Source organism: Rousettus aegyptiacus, unplaced genomic scaffold, assembly GCF_014176215.1.
Source record: "Rousettus aegyptiacus isolate mRouAeg1 unplaced genomic scaffold, mRouAeg1.p scaffold_m13_p_1, whole genome shotgun sequence".
NCBI lineage: Eukaryota > Metazoa > Chordata > Mammalia > Chiroptera > Pteropodidae > Rousettus > Rousettus aegyptiacus.
In genome coordinates this window covers 165,967,080-165,990,113 of record NW_023416284.1, presented here as the reverse complement: position 1 = coordinate 165,990,113, position 23,034 = coordinate 165,967,080, and the positions used below count along the sequence as shown (strand labels likewise).

The window sequence follows — 23,034 nt, the reverse complement described above, 5'->3', positions numbered from 1 at the left end:
TACAATATTTAACATACTTTAGACAAAGATTTCTTCTAGATTTGACCCATGAGACTTTTTCTACTAGGCATTTCTTCAAACCTGTAACTTCCTGGTTCGCAGTGGGGCCACTGGGAGGTACAGGTGTGCACGGCCTTCTGCTACTCATGCCCCCAGTGTGGATGCATCCCCTCCCCAACCACAAGAACTTTTAAACAGTGTTACAGGTGCATCTTCAGTCCTTCCTGACGCCCTAAGCTCTATTACCTTCCCTCCTCTCTGCCCTTCAGTGGTAGAAAATGGTCATTTTACAAGGGTTTCTTAAATTCATTCTCATCTTCATCTCAGATTCCTTATTGTAAGAATGAATCTTTTTATTAACATTTTACTCATTTGTTACATATATATTTATGCATAATTATATATTACTTATATGTAATTTGTAATAATATATTCATCTCTAGGTTGAAAAAGCTTCTGATTCTGCAAGTTCTCTTCGAGTTGCCAAAACAGATAGTAAAATTGAAGACAAGACAGCTGCTAGTGCTCCTGCCAATGTGGTATGCAAAAATTGTCTTTTATAATATTCATCATTTTGTATATATAAAAAATTATAAGAGATCACTTATACTTTATAAGATTTTAAAGATGACAAATATCTGTGAATAAAATTAGAGATCATCTAACCCATTCCACTGCTTTTAACATATTTAATTTGTCTTAGAACAAGGTCTGCCTATTAAAAGTTCTAGGAGGTGATAGTCTTATCTTAGTGTATACCACAGGTTCTCAAAATTTATGTGGTATTACAGTCTTCCAGGTACATAAAATAGAACTTCCTTATTGGTCAAATTTAATTTATTTTTAAGTAGAATTGGGAAAAATTATCAACCCTCTAACGTTAACGTTATACACAGTGCTCTTTAACTGAAGGATAATTTTTTCTCCAACATTTTATGAACATTTTAAACATACAGGGAAGTTGAAAGAATTTTACATTATACATCAATGTAAAAATTGAGTGTACCATTAATATTTACCATACTTACTTTATCATGTATCTCTCCATTCTTACGTTTGTTTTAGTTATTCATATCTGTCATTTGCATTTCCAAGTAAATTATAGATATCAGTACATTTTCCCCTTGAGAGAAAAATTTGGGTAATTTTTTTTTTCCTATTTCATCCAGACAGTCCTAATAATTATTAAAACAGCATGTGTGTCTGAAAGTGCTTAAATTCTACTTTCTGGAAACTTTATTTTGTACTACATTAGTAGTTCTGTGGCTTTTATTTTTGTCAGCTCATGGCAACAAATTAAAAATAGCGCTTAACCAAAGAGATGGCAGTTAAGTCTTCTTTTCATTTATTAACAGGTCAAATTGGGTTATGGTAAATACTAAAATACCATATTTGATTCTATTGAAGACAGATTCACAGTTTTCAACAGAAACGTCTGCTCATTTTTAAGAGTTGTAATTATTGTGCATCTTAGTGAAAAGTTTTTAAGAATTCTCTAGCTTTCCACTTCTGTATAAATTGCTTTATTCATTACAATTATATATTCTCGTATTTTTGAATAGGAAATTCTGTGGTGATAATAGGTGCATATTTCTGGAGACTCCTTTTATATTTATTGAGCAGACATATATTGACTATGTATCATATTATGTTAAATTAAATCTGTTAATATTACAGTCTTGAGTCAGATTGAGGCCACAAGGAGCTGACGTTTATTTTATCCTTGCTAAAAAATTGTCTAGTGAGGTACATTCATGATCGTGATGTCAACTAGGAGCATCCTTTCCTGTTGTAATTTAAGTTAGCTATTAATACAAATTAGAAATTGCTTTAAAGTAGGACAAATAACTTTTAATTTTTGGAGAATAAGTGCCTTGACGAAAGCAAATGATATTGGCAAAATGCTAAGCAACCATGAATGTCTTCAGGAAATACTCATTATTAATGGAATTCTTGTCTTCTAGAGCAAAGGTACGACACCTCTTGCTCCACCACCTAAACCTGTTCGAAGAAGATTAAAATCAGAAGATGAATTAAGGCCAGAAGTCGATGAACATACACAAAAGACAGGTGTCTTAGCTGCTCTTCTTGCATCACAGCCTTCTATTCCTAGGTAATCAAATTATTCCTAAACACGTTTAATTACTAGCAATAAAGAGCACAGCAATAAAAAATATAAACTGGAAAGAAATTATCGTTAGACTAGTTCTTTAATTCAGTAGAGGTTCTTTACTGTTACTCTTTAAGAGTTTTCTCATTTATGATTTGCTAGAATATTCTTCTCAAGGTTTTTTTCCTTTCTTATTATTAAGTTCAATTCCAGTTCCATTTTAATACGATATTGCAAACTCGGGAGCAGACTTAAGAAATTAGTGTAGAGCAACACTGATATTTTAACTATCATTGTTCTGGACCAGGAATTGGGAAACTTGGACTCATGGGCCAAATTCAGCCCATGGCCCGTTTTTGTAAATCCCTTGAGCTATGGCTTTTACATTTTTGTAAAAAAGAGTGAGAAGAGAAGGAGAAAAGAAACAAAAAATAAGAATATGCAGCAGAAACCATATGGCCTTCAAAAATTAAAGTATTTACTACCTGGCTATTTAGAAGAAAAGTTTGCTGATAACCTGTTCCAGACCACTTTAAACTCAGGTGGTTCTATAGAATAGTAATAATTAAAACAGTTAAGCTTCTGAAGCTTAAATTGAACAAGTGAGGTTAAGCTATGCTAATAAGGCAAAAGATGCTTCTTCTGCCTTGTAGTTTAAAGATGGATCAGGGAAGAATGGAGAGAATTTAAAGAAATGAAGAAAATTTTTTGCCCTCTTTATCTTCTCAGGTCTGTTGGGAAAGATAAGAAAGCTATTCAGGCATCAATTAGACGCAATAAGGAAACCAACACAGTTTTGGCCAGATTGAATAGTGAATTGCAGCAACAATTAAAGGTAATGTAATTTCTGCATATTTGGGAAGTTCCCATGGACTTAGCACCTCAGAGTTGAACAGGGACTTTGTGGTGATCCAACAATTCTTATGCTAGTATGAAACTCCATATAGCAAGAGACATGTGTATCTAAATTGTTTAATATACCTTTGAGTCTTTTCATATTAACAGGAATTTTTTTGTACCCAATTCTGATATGATTGTCTTACCCTACATATATAAAGGGCATCACTAATCCTACAATGTTCCTTAGCCTTCATAATGAAACCCAAGAGAAGAAACATTGGTACCTCCAAGATCACGTACATGTGGCTATCTAGACTCTGTTGAATTCTAATATGATTTGAGTATTGTCGACTTATCCTTTTATCAAGATAACTCAGATTCTATTAAAGAGACTTAAACAGTTCTAAAGAAGAAAAGGGATGGGGGGAAATTAGATCTTCTTGCATGTGAAAGAGAGAAGCCTTAAATGGAAGTACTTATTGCCAGTGTGTACTCCTCTATCCTCTGTACTTGAGAGGAATGGATTTATTTTTCTCTAGCCATAATTTCTTGAATAAAATAAAAATTAACAGCCAGAATCATTTCTAGTTCAATGTTATTAAACATTTATGTCTTAAAAACCAGTGGCCACTGGTTTTTAAGACATAATGTGTATTCAGGTAATCTGGGGTTGTATTAAATGCAAATTCTGATTCGCATTAGGTATGGAGTGGAACCTGAGAGTTTGCATTTCTAATAAGCTCCGAGGTGTTGGAGATGCTGCTGGACTTTTGGCCCCACTTTGAGTGCAACGTTTTAAACCACAAAGATTAGGAGTAAGAGAGCCTGTGGAAATGTAAAATGAATGCAGAGTTAGGTCATTCTCATAACATTTTGTTCATAGCCCTCAATCCAGCATTTATCACACTGTCCTGGAATTATCTGTGGCACATCAGCTCTCTCTCCTACTAAACTGACCTCAAATCATAATTATTTCTGTTTAGGGTGACCAGGTAACTTATTGTCCAAACCAAGATACTTTTGAGGAGAAAAGAGGGGAGGATGTGTTAATACTTAGACCAGGACATTGGTGGTAAATTGGAATTGTCCTAGAAACTTTTAAATTTGTGTGTCTGCCCCCCAAACCTAGTACATGTTAGGTCTCTAGGGTTCCCAGACCCAATTCCAATGTTGGGAGGTGGTCCCCACACACCAACAAACAATTCTCAGACTATCCAGAGATAGCATTAGATTCCACAGGTTAAGAATTCAGTCTACAAGAGTGCCTCTCACACACACTTCAGATGCCATCCACAAGCCCAGGCTCTTACCTGTGCTTCTGGCCAACCAGCTATAGATTGGAAATTCCAGTGATACCCTCCAGCTAAGAATACCATCCATAAATCCAAGTTGTTACCTGTACTGCTGACCAACTGCTGTAAATCAGGTTCCTACAGTCCCCTTGTTAGGTGTGAGTAGTTTTCTAGAAAAACTCACAGAAGTCAGAGAAATGTGTTACTACATCACTGGTTTATAAAAGGTTATAACTCAGGAATAGTCAGATGGAACAGATGTAGAGGACAAGGTATGTGGGAAGTGGGTGCAGAGCTTCCATGCCCTTTCCAGGGTATCACTCATTATGTAGGCATGAGTGATCACATCATTGGCCATTGGCTATTGATTCAGCCTCCAGCCCCTCCCCCCTCCCTGAGGAAAGGAGTGGGACTGAAAGTTCCAATGCTCTGATTGCTTGGTTGGTTCTCTTGGCAACCAGTCCCCAATTCTTGGGTGCTTTCCAAAAGTCACTTCATTAACATAACAAAAGGCTCCCCTCCCTTGGGAAATTCCTAGGGTTTAGGAAGCCGGAGCTGTGGAGGAAGACCAGATATGTATGAGAAATATAGTTTGGTCATCTGAATGACCAAATATGTTTCTTATAAATCACACTATTACATTAGGCATTTGATAAATGTTTGTTGAATGGATGATATTCTTGTATAACTCTGATCAAAGAAGATACTTTGTAGCTATTCCATAATTATAAATTTAGTCCATTGAGAAAGGAAGAATATAAAACTAAAGAAAAGCTGTTTAGTACCATACTGAAGATGAAAATTTTATTAATGTGTGTTTTTCTAAAGAACTAAAGAAAACCATAGAAACATGGATATAGGAGCTGTTTTAAAAATCATTTTTCTGATCACAGAGAACAAAAAATAAAAAGTATGGTAACCGATAGAAAGAGGTAGTTGTGGTTAAAGCATGACTGACAAAAAGAAAAGGTAAATTAGAATTTTCTGACTATCTGAAAAGACTGCTTACAGTCAACAGTGATTAGAAATTCTGATTGCAAAATAAATTTTTTTGTGAAACTGAAACTAAAAATGAGGTTCAGGAGTTACTGTGACCAGATGTGATCACCAGGGAAAGAATCTATGTTAACTGGCTCATCTACAGTTACTGCAGGGAGTATGCTTCGTGCAGGATTCATGCATTAATATCCATCATTTGCAGATATTGGCTTTTCTAATAGTTAAACAGAAAACTTTTTATTATGCTAATATAAAAACATTTGAGTTATTAAATATTTTAATATTACATACACATAAACTACATTTCTAAAGTAAAGTATCTTTTAAAATCTGAACAGCTGTCCCTTTGTTTTCTTAACAAAGCTAAGTTATTTTCTTGATGCAAAGCTGTTAGATGTGCCATCATTTTTGTATTCATTGAAACTTAACTTGGGTTTGCATCTTTTTCAGGATGTTCTTGAGGAGAGAATTTCCCTGGAAGTTCAACTGGAACAACTTCGACCATTCTCTCACCTATAAGCCAATTGCCGTTAACTGTGAACATACCCATTTTTAAGCAGTTTTGGGTTCAAGCCAATTTGGAGACCCACACATTCAGCTCACTGCTTAATTCAACATTAAATTTTATGATTCTGTTTTGCCCTATATGTTCACCATTGTATTTAAGTATCTTTTATTTTTTAATTTCAACAATAAATGGGTCAGGATGACTTTTTCTGGAGGGTATATTGTGTTTGTTGGCATAACCCACCCATGTGGTTTCATAGCATCAAGAATACAAAACATTGGTCCATTAGACTTACATGATCAAAACTTCACACGACTTGCTTTACAGACTCAGGAATAATTTGTAAAAGGAGACAAAATTAAGTAAACACAATTTGTCTTTTAGGTTAAATGCTTCACATAAAGCACTTATATTTGCTTTGTGTAAATCTTTAAAATGAGTTTCCTATTTAATTTTTAATTTGAAAGAGCTGTATTGGATGAGCGTACTTTACCCATAAGCTCTGCAGTAATCATTCTTCTGGCGTCATGTGGTACTTTTTCAGACTTTTCCATGTCAACGTGGGGGTCACATTCTGTATTTTCTTTATGAAAATTTGATCAGTTTCACCAGTGACCTAAAATTTTTATGTGTGAGATTTTAAATCAGCAGCAAACTTATGAAATAGCTCTGAAGACGGACCTTTCTTAATTGTACCCTAAACGTGAAGGGAAAGTTTTCAAACAACAGCATCAGCACTATCCACTTGCTGCAAACATCACTACTACTCGCATGATGTATGCACTTAACTCTCAGCGAAAAGCTTACACTCGTCAGTCTCTACAGAGATCATTTTTCAAGTAATATGTTTTAAACTTCCGAGGACATTAATTATTCACAAAATAAATGGAAATTCCTTAACAATTTTTAGTTTACCTTCAACTATCTTGTCACTCATTCTTTCCCACATAGACAGGTTTTCCCTATTAACAGAGAGTGATGTGTGTCCTAGTCAGGATGATACAGTCTTAGGATTTGTTTTATACCATTTTGGTCACATTTGTAAATTTTCATTCATTGCTGACTAACAGCAGATGTTCCCTTTAATATTTCATTTTGTCTATAGGACCATAAACGTAAAACTGCATGGATATATCATACAGAATCAAAAGAGTGATTTTACATTAATAAAACGGCCTAATATTTTAAGTTTTGTACAGATTTTAACAAGAATTTAAATTTTTAAGAATTAGAAGAAATTTATAGTTTTGTTGTTGAAAAGAGAAAATGTTTAAAATGCTCACAATCCTAGACTGTACTAATAGATTTTACTACCTTAAAGGAGAATACGGAGAAAAAGGAAACTGACAACAGAGAGCTTCCAAGATAAATATAATTTTTATCTACCATTAACTAAATCAAATATTATTACTACATATATCAGCTAAAGTTTCCAAGTGGCTAACAGGTTATAGCTTCAGTTTGTTAAATAATTAAAAGAAGGCTTTAAATGTTCAGAAAATTACTCCACCTGTTTTGCTGTTTCTCTGTTTTGAAACAATTTGTCTTAATTTCTTCATTTTTATGCATCTAAATTCCATTACAGGCAAGTTTTGCTATACTTCCGTTCATTTTTGTTTTTTGGAAGTTTCAGGGGTTTTCTGATAGCTTTCTAATTTTAACAATGTCACAAATATTTGAGGTTTCTGATTTGGATGGTCTAAGAATTTAATTTTATAATCAAAGAACACTTAAAAATTACAGAAAACTTTTTAGTACTTGATAGTGCTATATTTTTAATGCTCTCTAGAAGAGTACATTTATATTAAGGATATATGTGACAAGTTTTTGAGTAAATTGCCATTTATGTTTATACATTTTTAAATCAATATTTCATGAAAATGTTAAAGATAATTGGAAAATCAACAAATTAAAATGTTTTCAGATCAATCATTTAAGAAACACTTTTCATTCTGATCTTTTTATTAGATCTTGAAACTTTAAATATATAATATCCTTGTTATATCATAGGTTTTGTCTTTCAAGTAACTATATAAATACCGTCCATGAAAAGTAACTACTAACAGGTGGTTCAGCCTCACTTCTCTATAGCACTTCTGATTGCACTTTGGAGTACTGACAACCAAAGGAATTTATCATCCTCAACTTCTGTAGCGCAAATCCATTCACGGTTTGGACCTTGAAGAATAAATGCATTCTTGACATCTGAAAAAATATTTGAGGTACACTAATTAATCTTTGCAGGCAATAAAAGAAAATATTTTAAAATTCAATAATCAACCAAATCATCTTTAAAATTTTTTTGGAAAATGAATTCAGATACAAAATTTTTTTTAAGGAATTCAGATACAATTCCAGTTTAGACTGTAACTCCCCAAAATTACTGACTAATTCAATTCTTTAATTCTTTGTCTTAGTCACTCCAGAAGGAACTGGAATCAGTAAAGGTATTTACTGAGAGTTGTAGAACAGATGCTGAGAGCTAGACCTAGACAACCTTGGTATGAGGGCCAGTTATAGAATTAAGCCATCTATTTAGCTGAATGCCCACTGTCAGGTTACATAATGATGTTTTAACAGGGCATAGCTGATTAGGGGGAGATGAAAGGAGGCACTTTTTAAACATACCCAGTGGTTATAAGTAACACCCATTTTATTTGAGTTTGTCTTCTAGGTGGAAATATTTATTCCCACATATTTCGTGTTCATTTTTTCTCAGCCCCAGATTTAAAATGGAGCTGAAGCTAATTATAAGCAGTCCTTTTTAGATTAATACATTCTCTGAGATCTTGGTTCCAGCTTTAGCTTTAAATCCTGCCTTTATATGCAGTGAAAAAATATTGGAATGAGAGTGCTATATTTAAGTTGTCTAGCCTAACAAATATAGGAAAGATATATAGATCCTTAGAAAGTAGAGTGTAAGAATGACTAAAACTAAGCACAGTACATTTAGGTTTAAGTAGGAATTTCTTTGTAACATTTCTATTGAAGTTATGAATGAAATGATTATTACTAAACATCCTTTACTCTCAAATATAAACCTAAGGAAGAAAAGATATAGTCAAATCTGTAATACTTAACCATGGTAGAATGGAAATAGATGAAAATCTTAAATCATCACATCAACAGAGAGTATAGAGTAGTGTTTAAGGACTCCAGCTCTTCCTGTCAAACTGCTTCAAAGAATCCCTTATGATGATGTGGAGTCATGCCTCCCTTTGTGAACTTTGAAAACTTTTGTTACGGTCCAGGGTGCATGTTTGACAATGCCAGCATTCCTTTCTTTTGCTATTGCAGGTAGATGAAAATTTAATGAAATTTTAAAAATATTTGGGAAATTATTTGAAAACTGCAAATTATAATTCCAGTCCTTTTCTTACTTTTCTATTTTAATAGTTGATGAGCTTTGCATAATATAGCTTTCAAGAGGTATTTAATTCTTGGAAGGAAAATAAAACATACATTTGGAATCTGGAATATCTTCTACGAGTAACCTATGAAGGGGCACTGATGCAATGAACTGGTAGGTTGATTTTGAAGTCCTTTCAAATGGAGTATGAGAGGTGCCCCGACTAGAAACAAGCAGTGCATCGTTGAAGAGGAAAAGACTGAGATCGCGGGTATGTTCATAGAACCTGTGTTAAAATGGAGAAAGGGCAGTTTTAGAAGGGTTACATATGCATGTACGTGAGCTTTGTTACACAATTTACTGTCTTTATGTTAAGCCAATAGTCAAGACTTTTGTTCCACTACAGCCCTTTTGAATAGCTTATTGGAGTTTTGGGTAGACTTTTCCTCCTGGTTTGAGTAGTCCCATACCTGTCTCTCAGACCAATACTGTGGGTGGGGTGGGCCTCAGTTCCTGGTAGTGATTTGAGCTTGCCCATTGGCCAGTATTCCTTCAGTGTGAAGAAAATTAACATCAACTTTCCCTCCTTTTTGACATGAATCATGCTAAAGATGCATTTTTTTAATTTTGCCAAGTTTAGTATTTTGTGTTTAATGTATTTGAGCAATCTTGGGAAAAAGGGTTTCGGTTTCATCTTTAAAGGGTAACGAGTTGAGGTGGAGAAAAGCATGAGAACCAGTGTGGCACTAGGTATCTTAAGTAGAAAGCAGGGAATAGAAATGCATTTAACTTACATAGGAAATAGAAATGTCTCATTTCGATTGGGTGGAAATTGGCGTGTGACTTCATATACCTCTTCAGTGCGAAAGATTAGAATTAAGTAGCTCTTCATTCTCACCGAAGTTGCTACCATGATCAAATGTAGGCGTATTTATATCAGTAGGCAAAATGTGGTGTCCTCAGCCTCCATCTATTATCATCTTCGTTGTTCTGTTGTCAGAGCGAGGTCAGGGTGTTTGGTGGTTTCACTGCACTCTAGTATGGGTTTATGTTGTGTGAGTAAACAAGAGCATGAAGTTGAGTGTTATGGAGGAATTTGGAGGCGCCCCACCCCACCAGTAGTGGCTAAGTGAAGCAAGCTCTATATTTTGATGGAGGATAACCAAAAAAAATTATTTTCCCTTCGAAGCATCAAGCAACCCTTAGTTACCTAAGGCAGGGGGTCAATTTACTGGCTTGTTCAGAGGAATCCTCTTATTTTTTATCTTCACCATTTTTAATTTTTAAATTGTCAGTTTAGATCCACACAGTTTTATTAATAAATGCTAAAATGACATCAGTCCATACTATTCAGCAAAATGGAACAAGTCTATAGTTTAAATTCTTAACACCATTCTAGAAGAGTTTTTAGTTGTTTACCTATTGCATCAGACGGTCTGAGAGACCAAGTACCGAACTTCTATAAATACATAAAACTTTAAAAAGAACTTTCAGAACCTAACTTTTGGCATGAACACAACAGTAGACCATTGGTTCTATGAGCTAACCTGAGCCAAAACGCTGGCCCCTATCACCCACACTCTGACTGGTAGATCATAGTGGCTTTTGGGTTTCCCAGAATAAGAGTCAATTCAGAGCTGGAGTCCAGCATCGCTGAGAAGTCAGGGTTTCTCCCATTTTCCAAAGCATAGTTGCTGTGGTAAACGAGTGTAGGTCCCTTTGGATAAAGCTAAAAGGAAAGTTAACTATGCATTTGTGGCATTGTGGTAGGGTTTTTTCCTCAAGAGGACTCTGGGTCTGAGAAGTGGATGGCTCCATTTGGTGATTCAAGGCTCTGTTCACCAACGCTAGAGGGCTCTACTTTTGTACCTTCGGGGACCCCCATTGGAAGGGAAAAAAGCATACTAAAACTCAGCAAGCTTAGTCACACCTGCTGGTCTACTAATCAGTAGTTAGAGCACTGAGACCTGGTTTTGAGTAATTCTAGACCAGCACTTGTTCTGTGACCTTGGGCAACTTAAGTAGAGATTCCCCATCTGTAACATGGCTGCAGTCCTCCCGTCCTCAACAAGTGATTCTAAACATTATATCAAATGAGAGAAGTTAAAATGTGGTAAACTGTAAAGCCTTATACTCATGCAAGTCAGTATTGTATGTATAAATATAAGCAGAGTTTCCTCTAAGTAGAAATCCCTGATGAAAATCATGAGAATGGCATTTCTTGGGTTTTGTGTGATTTTCTAAAATGACAGAAATCAAGGTTGCAGGCCACATATGGTGATACCTTTTGGAATATAAACCGGTTTTGCATTTACTTAATTTCAAATACTAATGTAAACTTGTTTATATTTATTCTTGGTAAATCACTGATATAGTACCTATTTATATATAAACACCTCATAATTAGAGTGTAAATAATTAATATTCTCCCATTACCCTCAAATTCTCAAATGTATTCTGTGTTGTTAAAAGACAGATGTGTAAATCCTAGTAATTGTGAATTCTAGTTCCTGGTTGGAAATGTAAAGAGCTCGGAAGTAAGTCATCATTTCCATCCTCACAATAAAAAAAAAGCTAAAAAACTCAGAAACAATAACTCTACTTAGATCTGTAAACAAAAATCTGGAGATACCTTTTTGAAGAAATTTAGAGTTTGTTTATTCAGGTAATGATTTGAAAACCAGGTAATGTTGTCCTTGGTATGAACTGAGAATACATTCCGAAATGGAGGGGATAGATTAGGGTTTATAAAGGCAAAAGTTGTAAGGAGCTGATGATCAAAGCGGTGGATTGCTAGGGGAAATAAGATCATAAACCCACATCACTTGTTTTCTGATTGTTGGGGCCACTAGGCTTTCAATGGTTGGCTGACTCTGATCAAGCAAGTGGAGTTGTGAAGTGAGAACAATGGGTAATATATGATTAAACATTTATCAAGTCCTAGTGTCAGCCCAGGCCTGTAGAACAAAAAGGCTGTTTGGGATCACACAGTTATAGTACAGGGAGTATTATTTAACAATGATGCAAGGAGTACAATTTATCAAATAGTGCAATCAGCGTGGGGGAAGGGAGTCTGCTGGCTCTGCAAAACAAAGTTATGGTCTGCAAGCAGCTTCAGAGCTCAAGCTGCAAAAATCAAAAATTTGGGCCACAAGTAAGTAAAGGTCTTCTAAGTCCTCAGATCCAGCAGAAAATCAAGGTCACAAGATAGACCACTACCCTAAAAGCTGGAGAGACAGGTGGACAGAGAATCACAGCCTACTGAAGCACAGGAGTCAGCATCAGGTAAGAATATTTAAAGGGTAATTGATTAATTGCTAGAGACTGTGAACTAGTTAAGCAATTAGCTCTGGAGGCTTAGCCTTAGAGGGATCCCCTTCTTACTTGCATGAGTTTTACTTCCAGGAAGCCCATCAGGTTCTTTCTGTGAAGATCTAAGAAAAATCCTCATTCTTTCCCATGGGGAGGGGAAAAGTAACCATTCTGAAATATGTCCAGGGAGTTCTATTCCTAAAAACAGCCTTCCCTCAAAGGAAACTATTTACCAGAACTTAGACAACATGAAGGGAAATACCACACTCCAGCTGGCTCTAGCCCTCCTGTCTTGCCTTAGAGGTGAAAAACAAAAAATGAGAAGCGTTTGAGAGGGTCTTAGGCCAGGGACACAGGGTCACCAAAAAACTGAGACCAGATCATAGGACTGTAGAACTCTTACCTCTCCCCTCATGTCTTACTACCACATCAGCAAGATACTTTATAGTGACAAAGGATTACAGCTGAGAAGAATTCCAAGGCTCAGACCCTATTTAAGGGATCTTTAGAAAACCCAGTGACAACAGGGGAGACAAAAACCAGGACACCAGAGAAAACTGAAGCCTCCGATGCCACAGCTACGACGAACAGTATCATACAGGCTAACGTCTAGCCAAGCAAACATAAAACCCTACACTAAAGACACACTTACCTCAGTTCCTTTTACCCAATACATCATGTCTGACTTTTAACAAAAAACTAAAAGGCATGCTAAGAATCAGGATAACAGTCTGATAAGACAGGGCAAGTCTCAAAGCCAGACACGGATATGGTGGAGATTTTGTAGTTATCTCACCAGAAATTTAAAATAAGTATCATAAATAAGTTAAAGACTCTAATGGAAAAAGTGGACAGTCTGCAAGAATAGCTGAGTAATATAAATGCAGAGATAGAAAGAATAAAGAGAAATCCTAGAAATCAGAAACACCAAAACATGAATAATGCCTTTGAGAGGGGTCATCATCAGATTGTACATAGCCAAGGAGAGAATCAGCAAGCCTGAAGATAGTCAATAAAACTTGACAAACTGAAAAGAAAAAGAAAAAAGAACAGAACACTCAAATGTGAGTCAATTACAAAAGGTGTCACATATGTCTAATAGGAATATCAGGTGAAGTGTTGAACAAAGAACATCCAAACCCATAGAAGAATCATAAGAATTTGTTTCAGCCAAATTTTGAGGACATAGCTGGAAACAAGATCTCAAAGCATGGAAAAAATGCTCTGGAAAACGGCAGTTTTTCAGTTCTTTATATGTATTTAGAATCAAAGGAGAGAGCGTAAGGAGAGTTACATGACATCCATTGGTGATAGATTAAGGAGGTGAAAGAGGCAAAACTGGGAAAGCATATCACATTTAAACTGCAGAAAATCAAATACAAAGATAAAATCTTAACCCAGAGATTTAAAAAAAGGCTTCACCTGTAGAACAAGAATAAAAATTATACTGGACTTCTCTTCAGAAACAATGCAAGCAAAAGTGGAGTGAAATAAGTATTGAAAGAAAAAGCCTGCCAACCTGGAATTCTGTAGCCAGCAAAATTATCTTTCAAAAGTGAAGGAGAAATAGACTTTCTCACACAAACAGAAATTGAAGGAATTCATTTTCAGTAGGCTTACCTAGCAAGAAATGTTAGAAGTTCTCCAATGAGAAGAAAATTATATAGGTCGGAAACTCGGATTTACATAAAGAAAGAAAGTGTTGAAGAATGAATCCACGAAGGATAAATTCCCATTAAAAAAAAAAAAACTGAAGGTAAAATCTAATCAAAAATTGTAGCAATCTAGCATATGTCCTACTGTGATGGTGTGTTTAGAATTGGTGGTTTGGTAGCTAGTTTCCTTCCATCATTGTAGCGCTTTTTCTATGGCTACTAACCAAAACAAAACAAAACACTGTGACAATGAGAAAAGTGACACAATTGTGTCATTTGGTTTTTATCTAAAATTAACTCTAGGTGGGAGTAGAGGTGAGAGACCTGACTTCTTTCAACTACCCCACACCCTGCCCTGTGTCATTGAAATATTTATTGAAATAACAGACAAACCAATTTTTATTTCTTATATTGGAGTTGGACAAATTAGAATTAGTTTTGCTCTATTTGATTGCTATTTGTTGAATCATCATCTTTGCATTAATAATGAGAATAGTCCGGCAAACAATTTCCTAAAGCGGCAAACAATTTCCTAAAGCGGAGATCAGCAAACTGGCTCCACTACTAGTTTTTGTAAATAAAGTTCTATTGGAACACAGCTATACATATTCATTTATTCATTGTATTGTTTATAAAGATTGTATTATTTGTTATGTATTGTATTAGTTATATAGCTGCTTTTGTGCTGCATTTGCAAAGTTAGGTAGTTGCCACAGCGATCATTTGTTTAGCAAGACCTAGAATATTTACTGTCTGATCCTTTACGGAAAACATTTGCCCATCCTTGTTCTATAGAAGATGGAACTCGTTTATGGAACTTGGCACTCCCACCATCTTTTGTTCTTACACTGCTGTGAGCACTGTACAAACTAGATAGTGAGACCTCAATATAATGATGGTCTTATGATGAGACCTTTTAAATATTGACCTCGATAACTATCTGAGAATAATAAATTAGTCTTCTCTTATAGAAGAGCAGATCATTGGTGTGATATCCCACAACACTTGGATCTCCTCTCAGGTGGAAAGTGACCAACCTTTAGAATTTCTGCTTCTGTGGAGTTTGTGGCTCTGGTAGAGACATTTTAGTTTTTCCCATTCTACCCAATAGCTGCCTGGAATGGAAGAAAGGTGATAAAGCATCTTATCTTGGAAAGTGGGGTGTATAATTTTTCAGTTCAATACACGGATTTATTGCAAACTTACAATATGTCAGACATTGTACTGGATTGTGGGTACAAGATGAGTGAGACATAGTCACATCCATAGCATAATTAAATGTTTACCTTAAAGAGAAACTTATTTCCTCATCACAGCAGTGAAGTTGGGCTACATCTTGGACCCTAATCAGATATCTGTTTACTTCTGACAGAGTCTATGAAATAAAAAATAAAAATAAAAAATGGAAACATACAAATATTTAGAAAATATAAACCATTTAGAACCATTTTGTAACCCAGAATGTATGTGTTGATTAGAACTCAGTTCAATTTTGAAAAAGCAAATGTTTTTATTATTTATAAAATAGGTTTTCTTTGGAAAGACCACAGAATTGACAATGAAAATTATATTTTAGGGTGTCATCTACTTTTTAAACTACTAAAATTGTTTTATTTATTAAAGCTTCCTAGTATCAAAAATAAAGTGGAGGTGGGGTGAGTAAGAAGCAATCTCTTAAGAAAAAGAAGTGAATGAATTGTTACAAATTAAGAAGTTAGGCCCTGTACTAATGTAGCCATGGAGATGATCACTTCAAGTGAATAGGAATCCAGAGACTAAATTTCAAGATTTTGAACTTTTTGTAATCCAATCAACTCCCCTTTCCCTTGCTCCCCCAGTTTAATCACATAAAAATAACATCTTCAATCAGTTGATACTTTAATTCAATGTAATTTACATATCGCATTCCTGTTATATGCCAAACACTAGAAGACAAATAAATCTCAGCTTATACCTGATAGAATTCCCAGTCTTGTGAATAAAGGATTTCAGTAAAATGTGACAGATATTTGGGGTGCTGCAGAATACCATGGAAGGGGTAGTTCACAGCTGGACATGCTGGGGGAAACGATAAGGAAGAGGATGGTTGGGCAAAACACAAATATGTGAGGAGAGGCTAACATTACTGGAGAACTGTGAGTAGATCTGTGTGGTTTGCAGTGCAGTAGGAGAGAAGGTAGGATGAAACTAGATTATGTTCTGTAGGTAACAGATAGCCAACAGGGAACATCTAAAGGTTTTTTCAGGTATCCTCTGTGCAAAATTCTATACCAGGTACCATGCACAGGGAGATATGAAACAATAGAAGACACGACCTCTTTCTTTAAAGGGGGTCATGATCGGTTAGTACCAAACAAGGAGCTAAGACTACAGAACCGTTATGGCATAGGGTCAAGCCCACTTGTGCCTCTTCTTATATAGCAGCATCCTTGCAGATAAGAAGGATGTAAAATGTGAGAGCTTGTCAGCACCAGCCACACAGCAGGCATTCAACAGATGTTAGTTGATTTGAAATCTACGTCTCCTTTTGCCAATAATTTGAGATTTTATTCATGAGCATGACATGTAGCAAGTACATCAGAATACATACAGGGCACCCCCAGATGGTTCTCTGTAGATCTGACAGCTGATCTCTCATCCTGATGTTTTGCTTCATCTAGAAAACAAAGTGATTTGAGGCAAAATAAAATTGTGAAATTTTTATACAGAAAAATAGATTTAAATATGTTATGGCACTTGAAATAGGGCTTGGTGTTTTCAAAAACTATAATAAGAATCTCAGTTTCATGTACCCAATGTTTTAAAACAAAGAGACAAGTGATAAGAGTATTCAAAAAGAATCTCTGAGCAAATGTTATCAGTTTACATTAAGCCCGGACACATGTGCAGTATGCACATCGCCATGATATTTTCAGAATGATAGTACTGTAGTCTAAGATGCTAAATAAGCTTTTTCAGAGAATAATTTTGATCATAGTACTTAGGCAGTAAATCTAATACATTAAGAAGTACTTTCAGAAACAAAAGATTTTACTTATTTTCTTTTAGTTATCTAGAAAACCCAATCCGAATATCCCATTCCCCAAATTTTCATATTAATAAAGGTTTTATTGTACTTGTACAGTTATCTGGAAACATTATGTCTCATCTGGTTTGGCTTAGAATAGATGCCATTGGTGCTCAAAGTCTGAACACAATAATTTCATATTAAAAGGCTGAAAGACTTTGAAGAATACCACAAGAGGATAAGGTATTTTGGGATCTCTGAGTTCGAGTACCACAAAAGCATTTCTAAAGGACACAGACTCTTATCAGCAACCAACCTGATCTAGATAACCTTTATGTTTTCTGATTTGGTCAATTGCAGTGGTCAAGTCCCCACGGTCAACATGTTCTGCAGGAGTATGAAGTCTCAGAGCGTAGAGAAGATTAATATATTCTTCAGACCTTCGGGATGGGTACAAGAGCAGCTCCTGCAGGCTGTGTGAGGCACAGAGAAAGGAACTCCAGTCTCTTTGTGAAGGTTAAAGAATGATGCCCTGTCCTCGGGGTGCCCCAGCTGTGCTCTCCCTCAGAACTTACCTCAACATTTTGGTAACAGTTGTGTTATCGTGCCTCTTCAAGAAAGCTCGGAATGCCGGTATCGTTTCTTTGCACTAAAGGTTAGCATTATATTGTCAAAACTTTGCTCTATACGATAATTGTAAAGTGTTCTCTTCTGCCAGCAAACATGATCTATGAAGCACTCAAAGCAAGAGGACATCTACATCTAATCAAAGTAGTATTAGTACTATTGGTGCTTACTAATATACGAAGTATAGTGTATTTGTCGTTATACCATAGGCCTCACCCTATGCATTAAATTTAATCAGCACAGATAAAACAAATTTTGCAACCAGGTAGGCTTGGATTAGAATTAGAATTCTAATCTAATTCTACCTAATTCTATGTGATCTTGTCAAGTTTTTTTGTGGATAGCATACTTAACTCTTACGGTAGAGGTGAAAAAAAAAATCCTGTCCATAAAGTGCCTGTCATACAGTAAATGTTATTTTCTTATAGTAAGAGACTATTGATGGCATTTACTTGAAATAGTACTACGAATCATGTGTAGCATTATAAAGACGCCCCACTGTATCGAACATCTGTTTTAAAATGTATTCATTCACCACCATTAGAGTACACAGGAAGTTACCTCATTTTTCTCAGTGGGTACATGCCTAAAAGATGCCAGTAATACTAATTTCTAGAAATCAAATATCCATTGATTTCAATAATATTAAGATAAGAATGAGTATGCACAGCCTGTGCTAGTGAAACAGATATCATTATTACCCATAACTATAAAAATTTTGGCACTAATTTTTTCCCGATAATATGTGACACTTTGCTATAATTCTTGTCCTCATGGTCAGTTCTTTGACATTGCCTTAGTCATGCAATTTTCGTATAATCGAGTCGTTCAGCAGTGTTGCACTCTCTGGGTGGGCTGGGAGGAGCACAACAAAGGGGAGGTCTGAGGTCAGCAGTCGTTGTCCAGCAGCTACCTAGCCTTCGGGCCTTCGCTTCGGGGCCTTGGCGTAGAGAAGGAGACAGAATGGACACTAGCAGAACTGTGCCACCATGTCACAGGTAGCCTCTTCTCCTGCACTTTGGATACAAATTGAGAAGGGAAGAAAGTGGGACCCTATTGTCATCGGAAGAGATCCCAACGAGAGCAACAAATGACTCAGAGAGAACCACATATTCTCGCTTAGACTACACATGGCATAAGTCACAGCAGGGAAAGTTGTTTATATAATGAACTCTCTACAAAATGTAAGACAAAGAAATTCCTTATTCGAAGCTAGATTTCACAAACTGAGTATCCCTATTCCAAGAAACATATGGATTAATTCCTTTTCTTTATAAGAGTTGAACTTGTCAAGGTCGCACAGGACTGTAGTGGCAGAGTGGATTCGGAGCTCATAGTCTTGCTTCTACCTAATCATTAACATCCCCCCTGTAACTGAGTCACAGGGTATCTGCAGCAGATGGAAGTCTGGCCATTCGTATGAGGATTAATTTAGTCCAACAATCCCTCCCTGGGCCCTGCTATATCGAGCACTGAACTGGCCCCTAGAGATACAAAACTTAATAAGTCAGGGTCTCCATCCTCAAAGAGTCCGCAGTAAACCAGAGGAGGAGATCTGGAAGCTAAGAGTAGGGAAGAAGTCTTTCGTATTAATTCTAGTCCTTTGGATGGCACACAAAACTTTCTTTCAACCTCAGAGTTCTAATACATGTCTGGATGGTAACCGCATCATTTACCTTCTCAATAGTTTTCAGAACAACAGGGTAATTGTTGAAGAAATTGGTATAGATGTCCAACTGGCTTCCAAACTTTATGAATATTTCTCCCACACAGTGAGCTGGGCTCCATTCCTGCAGTCTGTCTCTCAGGTTATCTAGAAACTGCCTGTAATTGGAGAAAAGCATGACCATGATATGTTGGCCAGTGATAGCCGATAAACTTAAAAAATAAATTAGCAGTCATTAGTACAGCCTGTTTCAGCTAATCATTTAAGGCAGGGCTTTTGTCAAATACTTTAGTTTTGATACAGAACAGTACAGATTCGGCAGAAAGGGAGGAGCTGGGAAATGAGGAAGTAGGTTGACTGTGGTGGAATCCCAACTCTTCACCTTAAGTCCTTGAGTCAGAACCCCAGGCTGGCCTCTACAGGCTGCCCACACTGCTCCAGTCTCGCATGGCCAGGCAGGCAGGCAGGGGAAGGTTTCTTACAGTCCCCAGAGCAGAGTGCTCAATCACTTCAAATACCATTACCTTCCCTTCGCCCATTTCCCTGTGGATCTGAGGTTATCTCCTTCATTCAGCTGTCATAGCCCTTGAAAATTGGGAGGGGCCTAGTTCAATCTCTTCATTTTGTAACGGTTGGGGCCCACCAAGGATAAGGAACTTGTTCCATGTTATTTAGAGAGTTGCTGGCAGAGAAACACAAGCTCGGTTTGTCTTAATTAACCATCGGTGCAAATAATCACTTTTCTCTGTGTACTACTATGTACCTGAAACATGTACTGTTATTAAGCTGATCCCCAGCCTTAGGTTCTCTAAACAAAGTATCCCAGTGACTTAATCCCATTAAATCCTTTCCTTCCTTTCTCATTCCTCAACTAAACACTGTTATTTTGTCTTTTGTATGATCGATACATTGAATACGGAATCTATAGGCACTGAACTCCAGTCCTTGTACCATGGCTTTCAATTGAGTCAGGAAATAAGACCTTAAGAATCATCACCACAGGTCACAGCCCAGTGTCAAGAATCCCTTCTCTTCTGTGAGATGATCAGGATCCCCAAGAAGGGCAGAGAATGACTGAGCCTTTGCATATCTTTTGAAACATACAAGTGTGGGTTTCCCCCACCACAGAATGAGTATTTCAGAAAATACCTATTCAGTGATTACCTGTTGAGACTTAAAATACGCAGAATATCAGAGAAAATGATCTGGATATTTGCGGTGCTCAAAATTGCTCTGTTTGATGCCAGTGCCGCTTTTAGTGGGGTTACATAGACATCTCTCACAATCTCCATCGTCTGCACATATTTTCTCTCACTCTGTAAGAGTTCCCTGACAACTCCGGTTCGTTTCGCAGCCGAGTCCATCTGGAGCTTTCTTTCCTGCAGGAAAGCACTGAGAACTCACAGGGAAATCATGACGACTTTCCAGGCTCACAGCCTCGGAAAGCCTGAAAGTTGAAGGAGATGGAGAAATGGAAGTATTAAGTAGCCAGGCAGTCACTCGGAGACCCCCTTTCTGGCTTGTGACACGCAAGGTTGAAGGGAAACTTGATAGGGGACTATGGAGGACCCCACTCACCGGCGCGTGTCCCCAGTACCACCAAATAGCCCTTCGCGTCAGGCCAGCGTGATGTGGTAGAAATGGGACTTTGATCTTGGGTCCTGAGCAGGGCAGATTGAGACTACGTTTATCTATCTGCCCATTCGAGTATGTGCTCAGTGTCATGTGCTAGTTATTGGCTGTACAATGACGAAAACAGAGTCCTGCCCTCAGGGAGGACTGTGGTGAGGAAGCCCTCGGCTTGTCCACTCTCATTCATTTCCCTATTTCTTTTTTTCAGTAGTGTTTTATTGATTATCCTGCCGACAGAAGAACTGAGATAAGCTAGCCCTCTTCTATCAACTAACTTGCTTCCCACATGAATATTATGAAATATGATAACTCGTGCTCTTTTTTTCAGTATTTAGGAAAAAGTACCTAACTTGGGAAGTGTGAACCCATCTCTCTGGGGTGACTATGTTGCCAGATGTTCTATGTTGTCTATATTTCAGAGTCTTGTTTTATTTCTTAAGGCAGAGAGAAAAATCATACACTGATACAGAGAGATTCCAATCCTATTATTATGTGTGCTATGTTTATATTTGGAGAAATTAATTTTCATTACTGGGACTAGGTAATTCTTTTATCTGTATTTTCCAAAGTTGTAAAGAGCATCTTTACAATATAAAATAATTAAAATATTTAAATTTCTAAAATTTTATGGCCTTGTACTTAAGCCTAGAACTATTTATTACTCTTAGAACACAATTTCTTCTTTTCTCTCCAGCCCTAAGTGTGCCCCAGATTACCCCAAATAAAATATGACCATAGTAAAGCGTAATGCCATGTGATCTTCACCCAAAGTAAGCCAACCAGAAGTTTATGAACTAAAATTAAAATGTAAAAGTAATTTCAGAGAAGAACTCAAAAACTCGCTCTGTTTGAAATACTTTAAACGCACTGTTCTTGGTTAAGTTTTTATCTTTAAAATACATGGTCTGTATATAATGCCACTTAGATATATCTAATGAGTTAAAAAAAAATAAAACAGATCTGTTGGCAGTTGGCTTGCTGCCCTTATTATATTTTATGTATATTTATGTATTTTTTAAATATTGGAATTAACCAACTTATAACTTTTAATTGTCAAACCTTTTGTTGTCTTAAAACTGTTGTCAGGTATTATTACCCACGGTTAGATTATGATAGAACGCTATCATATTCACTGCGCTATGTATATACTCTCCTCCTAGATTATTCCTGGGCATGGGTGAGTGACTTCCATGCCAGCAAGGTCCACGTCTGCAGTGTCTGCAATAGGTAGATTCCCTCAGGGTGTGGGCAGGCTGGGTAAGAGCCTCGGGGCTGAGGTCAAGGATACAAGATTCCAGTTTCTTTATGACGCTTGTCTGACCTTAGAGAAGTCAGGGAAGTTTCTAACTTAACTTTCTTGTCTACAAAATGTGGTTACTAAATCTACCTTACAGGATTCTGCAAATGAAATATGATAATAAATGTGGACATAAGTTGAAGAAATGCAAAACAGCGTGCATATACTGTGTGTTAGGGCAGATGGGACCAAGCCTCTGCTTATACCACAGCCTCTTCCATGTGCTGCCCTTTCTAAACAAACAGACAGAGCCCTAAAAGTTATGCTGATTATACTCAACATTTGAAGCCAAACCGTAAGTTGGTGGGCTGGTTAGAAACCGTGAACCTTTATGTGCATGCTTAGCGTCATATTAGAAAATCTGGAGTAACAGCAACAGCTGTTGCTCCCAAAATATCACCTGTCCGTCCTGTTGGCTCAACTTATTTTCAGACAAGGACTTAATCAAAAGAAAAATCTACTGATTGGATTCCCCCCAATTACATTTTGGAGTTTTTTTCCCCTCTACTAAGAGAAACTTTCAAGAAAAAAGAACTAACCAGAATGAAGCCTTACGTGTTTGTTGTTGTTTGTTTTGTTTTTTGTTTTTTTGGTCAGAAGCAAAACAAATGGAAAATTCGTATTAGGTAATCCTTGGCTTACCAGCTGAACCAGCTGCTCAAACTTTAGGTCATTTTTGCTGAGACTTGATTTTTCTACCGGAGGATTGTCTTCTAAAACGTTTCTTTCCTGAGGAATCA

At 36.6% G+C, this 23,034-nt stretch overlaps 2 protein-coding genes across 12 annotated transcripts in view; one reads left to right on the top strand and one right to left on the bottom strand.

Annotated features, from left to right (window-relative positions):
• The window catches only part of REPS1 (RALBP1 associated Eps domain containing 1), a 71,695-nt gene extending 65,730 nt beyond the window's left edge, over positions 1 to 5,965 (top strand). For 3 of the 6 annotated variants that reach the window (XM_016132686.2, XM_016132689.2, XM_036222153.1), the window contains 4 exons: positions 444 to 539; positions 1,965 to 2,113; positions 2,840 to 2,945; positions 5,692 to 5,965. In XM_016132686.2, coding sequence (XP_015988172.1) covers positions 444 to 539; positions 1,965 to 2,113; positions 2,840 to 2,945; positions 5,692 to 5,760 — 420 coding nt within the window. In that variant the 3' untranslated portion in view covers positions 5,761 to 5,965. The remainder of the gene's footprint in view (positions 1 to 443; positions 540 to 1,964; positions 2,114 to 2,839; positions 2,946 to 5,691) is intronic. The other 3 variants (XM_016132690.2, XM_016132687.2, XM_016132688.2) reach the window with 3 other exon arrangements.
• A 131-nt stretch (positions 5,966 to 6,096) lies between these two features.
• Positions 6,097 to 23,034, bottom strand: part of ECT2L (epithelial cell transforming 2 like) — a 68,349-nt gene continuing 51,411 nt past the window's right edge. For 4 of the 6 annotated variants that reach the window (XM_036222123.1, XM_036222124.1, XM_036222141.1 and 1 more), the window contains 9 exons: positions 22,937 to 23,023; positions 20,530 to 20,744; positions 19,376 to 19,523; positions 17,648 to 17,721; positions 17,389 to 17,545; positions 16,656 to 16,721; positions 15,352 to 15,440; positions 9,212 to 9,384; positions 6,097 to 7,954 (listed from right to left, as the gene is read on the bottom strand). In XM_036222123.1, coding sequence (XP_036078016.1) covers positions 7,827 to 7,954; positions 9,212 to 9,384; positions 15,352 to 15,440; positions 16,656 to 16,721; positions 17,389 to 17,545; positions 17,648 to 17,721; positions 19,376 to 19,523; positions 20,530 to 20,744; positions 22,937 to 23,023 — 1,137 coding nt within the window. In that variant the 3' untranslated portion in view covers positions 6,097 to 7,826. Of the gene's footprint in view, positions 7,955 to 9,211; positions 9,385 to 10,591; positions 15,181 to 15,351; positions 15,441 to 16,655; positions 16,722 to 17,388; positions 17,546 to 17,647; positions 17,722 to 19,375; positions 19,524 to 20,529; positions 20,745 to 22,936; positions 23,024 to 23,034 lie in introns of those variants that run through there. The other 2 variants (XM_036222133.1, XM_036222128.1) reach the window with 2 other exon arrangements.